Source organism: Bidens hawaiensis, unplaced genomic scaffold (assembly GCF_021521415.1).
Source record: "Bidens hawaiensis isolate Kalapana, Puna unplaced genomic scaffold, B.hawaiensis_p1.1 tig00002922_1, whole genome shotgun sequence".
Taxonomy (NCBI): domain Eukaryota; kingdom Viridiplantae; phylum Streptophyta; class Magnoliopsida; order Asterales; family Asteraceae; genus Bidens; species Bidens hawaiensis.
Genome location: NW_027491156.1, coordinates 137,019 through 143,583, shown reverse-complemented (window position 1 = coordinate 143,583; position 6,565 = coordinate 137,019). Strand labels below are relative to the sequence as shown.

The 6,565-nt window shown below is 35.2% G+C and overlaps 1 protein-coding gene across 1 annotated transcript; it reads left to right on the top strand.

Moving 5' to 3' along the window:
• LOC143621610 (uncharacterized) lies at nt 1–2,950 on the top strand. Its single transcript, XM_077092973.1, has 6 exons — nt 1–146; nt 672–1,592; nt 1,731–1,781; nt 2,206–2,301; nt 2,399–2,542; nt 2,643–2,950. The coding sequence occupies exons 2-6, from the start codon at nt 723–725 to the stop codon at nt 2,772–2,774; spliced, it is 1,293 nt and encodes a 430-aa protein (XP_076949088.1). The 5' UTR covers nt 1–146; nt 672–722; the 3' UTR covers nt 2,775–2,950.
• The last annotated feature ends 3,615 nt before the right edge of the window (nt 2,951–6,565 follow it).

Genomic DNA, 6,565 nt, shown 5'->3' with positions numbered 1-6,565 from the left:
GACACACATATCAACACAAATCTCAATATCACTTTAACACCTTTGTTTCTTTCTCCGGCGACGATTGCAAACTCCGTTCACCGGCGACCACAGATTCCATGACCTAAGCTTTCCGATCAACCGCCTCAACTCCGTCATCTCCGTCGGTACAATTTCCGATTTAAACTTTTGTTTATGCAATTTCACTACTTGTATTCGTTCAATTTGCTTCCGATTTATGCTCAATTGGGTTCTTTATGTGGGTGTTGAATGGGTAGTGAGATGGGTCGATCTGGGTTTTTGCTGTGTTGAATTTTGTACTGATTTGTGTTGTATGAAATTCGGTTTAATTGCTGATTGTTTTGAAGTCAAAGCTACAGTTTTTGATTGAAATTGTGTATGGTTTCATGTGGGTTGCTTGAAATTGTGAAAATCGGTAACAATTCTGTTAATTTTCGACAATAGGAAGTGGTCTGATTGTTTATGTTGTTGATTGATTGAAGTTTAATCGACTTCGATTAAGGCGAAATTGATAAATATATGCTTGGTGTAATCTTTTTTGTATTGCAAGTATATAATTAATTAAAATTAACAATTTGTGCAGCTTCTGTAATTATTATTATTGTGAAAAATTTGTGCTTTAATTGTTACTCTATGCTATTCTATACATACTGAAGATAGGTTAATTACAGGAACACATTGCTATCGGCTCGGGTTTTGGTAGTGAATTTTGATCGTTCGTGATGGAACGATCAAGGAATGTGATATTCCCTGAGGTCGTTGATCTTAATCAGGGTCTTAATTTTGACGATCTCGATATGACCGTCTCTGATGAATGGAGATTTGCTCCTACTGAAAGGCGTGCATCAAGTAATGAGATTACTGGTGAGAAAAGTTATGGCAGCTGGGATGTAGGTGAATCAAGCTCGAGACCGAGTGTACAAAACAATGCGGCTAATAATAATGGTAATAATAGCAATAACCGGACTGATGTTATTCCTATGGATATGGAATTGAGAATGGATTCCGGGATTTCTCGTGCACGTGTGGCTGGAGGTTTGTTTGGTAGTAATCAAGGTCAATCTTCAGTTATTGTTAATGCTCAAGAACCGACAAACCAAAGGTCAACCAATTCGAGTCAACGGTCACCTCAAGCACTGGCTTTTAACGAAAATCCTTTTGCATTTTTGTATGGTGCTTCACAAACCGCGAGGTCAAATGTGAATCGAGTTAATGTTCGCTCTAGTTTAAGAAATGGGAATATTATGTTACCTAATCTTAACGCCACAACAAATGATGAGCAAGTGTCAAATCTTATGATACCGAATCTTAACACCCCGGCAGTTGAAGAGCTAGTGCCAACTGGCATGATAAATAATATGAACCCCATAACAAATGAGGACCAAGTATTTAATGATCCACATCGTTGGGATCTGTTCCCAGGCTTAGAGAATGAGTCTGGAGCGCGTAGAAGGCATTTTCGTCATTTCCCATCTCGCCCTTCTTCCTCGCGGAACCCTCCACGCCATCATCAACCTCCTTTAAGGTTGGAAATACCCGACGAAGATGTTCTTGGTGATGACATTGATGGAAGACTTAGGTGTCTATCGGAGGTTTGTGTTCTTTCATGTAGTTATTTACTTATATGTAGTATATTTTTCTAAAAAAGTTACATTATGTTATATTTGTGCGTTTCTTGTTAAGTATTACATTAGGATATTTGAACTATTACACGGTGGGCTTTGTTACAGGTGCGCCAGATTTTGAGTGTATTGAGAAGAGGAGAAAACATTGATGCTGAGGTATGGTGTTATCTTTTCCAACCGCCTGATGTTTTCACTTTTTTATATTTTCTATATTTTTTATTTTCATAAATTGTTCATTTTAACTCTTATGAATTAAGATGAACTATTAGTTATTCTCCTTTTAATGCCGATTAGTTTGAGGATATATTAGGCCATCATAGTTCTTGGATATTAGTACGGTTTGATTGGTATTAAAGAAAATCAAGTGAGAACATGAACTATCTCTATTAAATACGCGATGGGATTCGATTTAAAGAACGCTTTTTTTAATAAAAGTCATCAAACCAAATATTTGATTTCTTCCAATCTCTATTTATAAGGTTACCTTTTCATATATTGTTACCTATTTTAAGTTTTTGATAATTAGCCTTGAATAATTAAAATTAATGGAAATACCTGACAATGATTTGGTTTATGTCAGGATTACATGCTCGTTGATCCGGTTATAAACGGGATTGCGGATCTGCATGACAGGCACCGTGATATGAGGCTAGATGTCGATAACATGTCTTATGAGGTTAACTTCACATATAACCTTTCGCATTTAATTATATCTAGATTATAGTTATATATTCGGTTATTTACTATATTTGTAAACTATGTATCGGTATCAGGAACTGTTAGCGTTGGAAGAACGCATCGGGGATGTCAAAACTGGGTTAACTGAGGAGGTCATATTGAACTCAGTGAAACAAAGAAAACACTTCTCTTTCATGGCTATAGCCACCCAAAACAATGAGCCATGCTGCATTTGCCAGGTCAGATTCATCTTTAACTACTGCGAAAATTACTAATTTGTTATTAAATGTTTCTTATTTTCTATACTTTCCATTTTATTTGAGTGATTAATCTTTACAGGAGGAGTACAACAATGGAGATGATATTGGGACATTGGAGTGTGGACATGAATTTCACATAGGGTGCATCAAGGAGTGGCTGAAACAGAAGAATCTGTGTCCCATTTGCAAGATGCCTGGTCTTTCTAAATGAAAATCTTGGGGCCTATGTTTCTGTTTCTATGTTTAAAGAGTCTATTTTTTTTAGTTTCTGAAAAGAAAAGGTAATAATGGTATGCTATATGATGATTTGGTGGTGATATTAATCGGTGAAAACTCATGGGATGATATAAAGACTGGTTATATGAATATGTTGTTGCCGATGTGGTGGAAATTTAAGTGGCTTGGCTGAAACTAGTTATGACTTATGAATACTGGTGCAAATTCTAACCGGTTAACCAAACAGAAACCAGTTAGTAACCGGTAACCCAAACCCCGGTTTGTAACCTATGAACTGTACGTTAGGAACCGGTTTGGCATTTTGATGACGCACCGGTTAGTAACCGGTTATTTTTGGTAGGTTAGTGATCGGTTAACCGGTTATGATGTGCATGTGTGGTGTATGGTACGTGTGTTTATATATGTATATGTGTGTATGTCTGGTGTACGTATATGTGTGTATCAATGTATGTATGTGTGCATGGTGTGTGTATGGTGTGCCTATGCATGTGTGTATTTAGGTATGGTATATGCATATGTGTGTATGTGTGGTATTTGTATGTATGTGCATATCAGTGTATGGTGTGTGTGTGTTTATGTGTGTATGGTATTTGTATGCATGTATATGCAAGTGTATGTATGGTATCTCTATGTCTATGGTATTTGTATGTATGCATGTATATGAATGGTATGTGTGTGTGTGTATGTATGTATATGTTTGTGTGCATGCTTGGTATTTGTATGTATGTATGTGCGTATATATATGTATGGTATTTGCATGTGTGTATGCTATGTATATGTATGTATGCATATGGTATGTGTGTATGCATATGCATGTATGGTATTTGTATGTTTGTATATGTATGGTATGTGTGTGCATGTGTATGTATGTACACACATGTATGTGGTATGTATGGCTGCACGTATATGTATGTGGTATGTGTGTATGTATGCACGTACGTACATATATGCATGTGGCATGTATGTATTTATGCATGGTATGTGGATCTATGTGTATGTATTTATGTATATGTGCGTGTGTGTGTTGTATGTGACCATGTGGGTGTACGGTTATGTATGTGTGATACATGCATGTATGTATTTGTGTATGTATTTGTATGCATGTATATGTATGGTATGAGTATATGGTGTGCGTGGGCGTGTTTGTGGCATATAGGCATGTGTGTACATGTATGATATATGTGCATATATGCGTACTAAAACTATTTTTGATTAATCGGTTCGTCAGCCAAATTTGTTTTTAGACGATGTTGATCAATTATCAGTTAAGTTATAATCTGATAACTCGGATACTAGTTAACCGGTATTTGCACCTCTTTAATCGGTACATTGGGTTGAATATTTTCTATATAATCATCCCCACAGGCAGGGCCGGCTGGAGGGTGGCGCCGGTAGGACCGCCGGCCGGGGCACGGCACGTAATTTTTAGGGGCCAAAATTTTTTTATCTATATTTTTTATATATACATTTAAAAATATAAAACTTATAAAATATGAATTGCTTTTTATCATCTTATAATTATTGGGCTCGAAATTATTTTTTATCTACAATCCAAATAATTAAGTTTAAATTATTGGGCCCAAACTAAAACTAAAAACTAAAAAAAAATTAAATAAAAACCCGATGCAAAATAAAAAAAATAGCGATCGATGAAATTTCTCTTTGGTTCTTTCCTTCTTTGCGAATGCTGAACAACGACCAACCTAGCCGACTACCACTGTTGGTTCGTTGTTAACCACCAGGCTCCTCCACGGTTGACCAAGCTAGCCAACAATGACCAAGCTATTTTTTTTTCCAATGTTAGGACTTAGGAGAGTTTCATGAATCATTGGTTAATCGTTAATTATTACGGTATTTAATTTTAATAATATAATTTTCTATGTTTATAGTTATAACATTAAGCCTCGTTTAAAAAAATTAGGTTATATATTTCGTTACTCGTTAAGGCTATGTGCCTTTTTTTTCCGGCTCGGCCGAGGTATTTAAATCCTCGGAGACAGCCCTGCCCACAGGTACGCTTTGTATATTGTGTGTGTGTGTTTTTACGTTGAAATACATTTTTTGAAAAAAAATTTGTGTAATTATTATATTCATGTTAAATGAATTACAATGAAAACTATTGATTCTGCCACATGACCTGAAATAATCTAATTACCTGTATAAAATATGATTTATCGAAAGTATAATTTAACAAAAAAAAAATGTTTAAACTAACCTGTTTTGACCAATGTTTTAAAAACCGGTATTTTACCCGTACCGGATTTGGTTCAAAAATGGTATAACCGGTTGAACCGGAATGTACCGGGAGGTTCAACCGGGTTAAATAATTTACTTTGTAATTCCATATAAATACACTTTCAACTTAGAAAATAATCCAAAAGTACATTAATAAACATCACGCTTGAACCAAATATCGCAGATGAAAAATGGTCGAGTCATACAGAAAGTTTATATACTTTGTATACGAAATTAGTCGATTACAAAAGATGTAAAGAAACCAACATGGATTTCCATGATACAAAATTGGTTGATTAATTAATCGTCGTTTATCTAGTTTCAACTTTATCCGCTATGTTAAAAGTCATTTTGAAAAATATGGTCCGCAAAAAATATCAAAAATCTTTTGGATTTAAACCGGTTTGCCGGTTTAAACCGATATTTAAAAAAAAAAACCGGCGGTACGAAGTTCTAGCAAACCAGTCAAAAATACCGGACTCTAAATACCGGTGACTTTATGAAAATCCGGTATAATCGATTTTTAAAACACTGGTTTTGACCCTTTCAACCCGAACATGTGTTGGGCTCCTGGCCCAAACAAATCAAGTCTTTTTCTGTCACACCCCAACCTAAGGCGGAAATGCCGGGGCGTGATCCGATTGCTCACAGCTCGAATATACTATCAAAATATAAAAGTGATAACATCTAATTAATTATTTTAATTTCAACATACACACATATTTACAAATACAGTAACCAATTTAAATAACAGATATGAATTCAAATAAAATTTAACTTAATTATATTCTAAAGTCTTGTCTACGTGTCCAAGCTTCAATCTTCCATACAAGTAACCTGCATATGCGTATAAAATGGAGTATTGTCAACATAAAGTTGAGTGAGAATATCACCAGTTTGACACAACAATAAAATAAGCATAACGTGATAAGTGCGAATAATGAAATCAAACCGTAAACAAGTATGTGGACCGTTGCCAAGCGAATCGGGCATTGGTCACCAACAGGAACACCCGCTATATGATTGATTTTGAATAGTAATTCCAACATACGATTGATTGAATGGTAACACAAGTAAGCAAATAGCACATAAGTTTGATTAAATCACTTCACACTAACACGTATGCATTTGTTTGAATATATATATAGTATGAAAATATGAATACGTATGCATATGTCCCCAAAACGTTTATGAAAATCGAGTAAAATAGGGGAATGATAAACTCACCTTAGATTAACGACAAACGAGCATAAATACGAATAAGCGAGCTACGAATAAGCGAGTTATCCACTACACGTCAAACGATATATACGATTCAGAATCTGAGATTTTAGATTATGATAATATAAATAAAAACAGGCTTGATGCCGCTGAAATCAACCCAAACGGATGTTTAGAACTCAAGTTATGTTTGTTTTAAGATTTAAGCGAGCTGGTACTAACCAGAATCCGAACAGCGAGTCGGAAGTCAGGTTTTGGGTAGTAGCCTTAAAATTATGTTTCGAGAATAAAAGTCTTTTGAACCGAACG

Excerpts from the sequence above, each read along its gene's own strand:
- LOC143621610 (XM_077092973.1), top strand. The coding sequence starts at position 723 with ATGGAACGATCAAGGAATGTGATATTCCCTGAGGTCGTTGATCTTAAT. Across the intron at positions 1,593-1,730 it reads GACTTAGGTGTCTATCGGAG|GTGCGCCAGATTTTGAGTGT; the intron begins GTTTGTGTTCTT and ends GCTTTGTTACAG. Across the intron at positions 1,782-2,205 it reads GAGAAAACATTGATGCTGAG|GATTACATGCTCGTTGATCC; the intron begins GTATGGTGTTAT and ends GGTTTATGTCAG.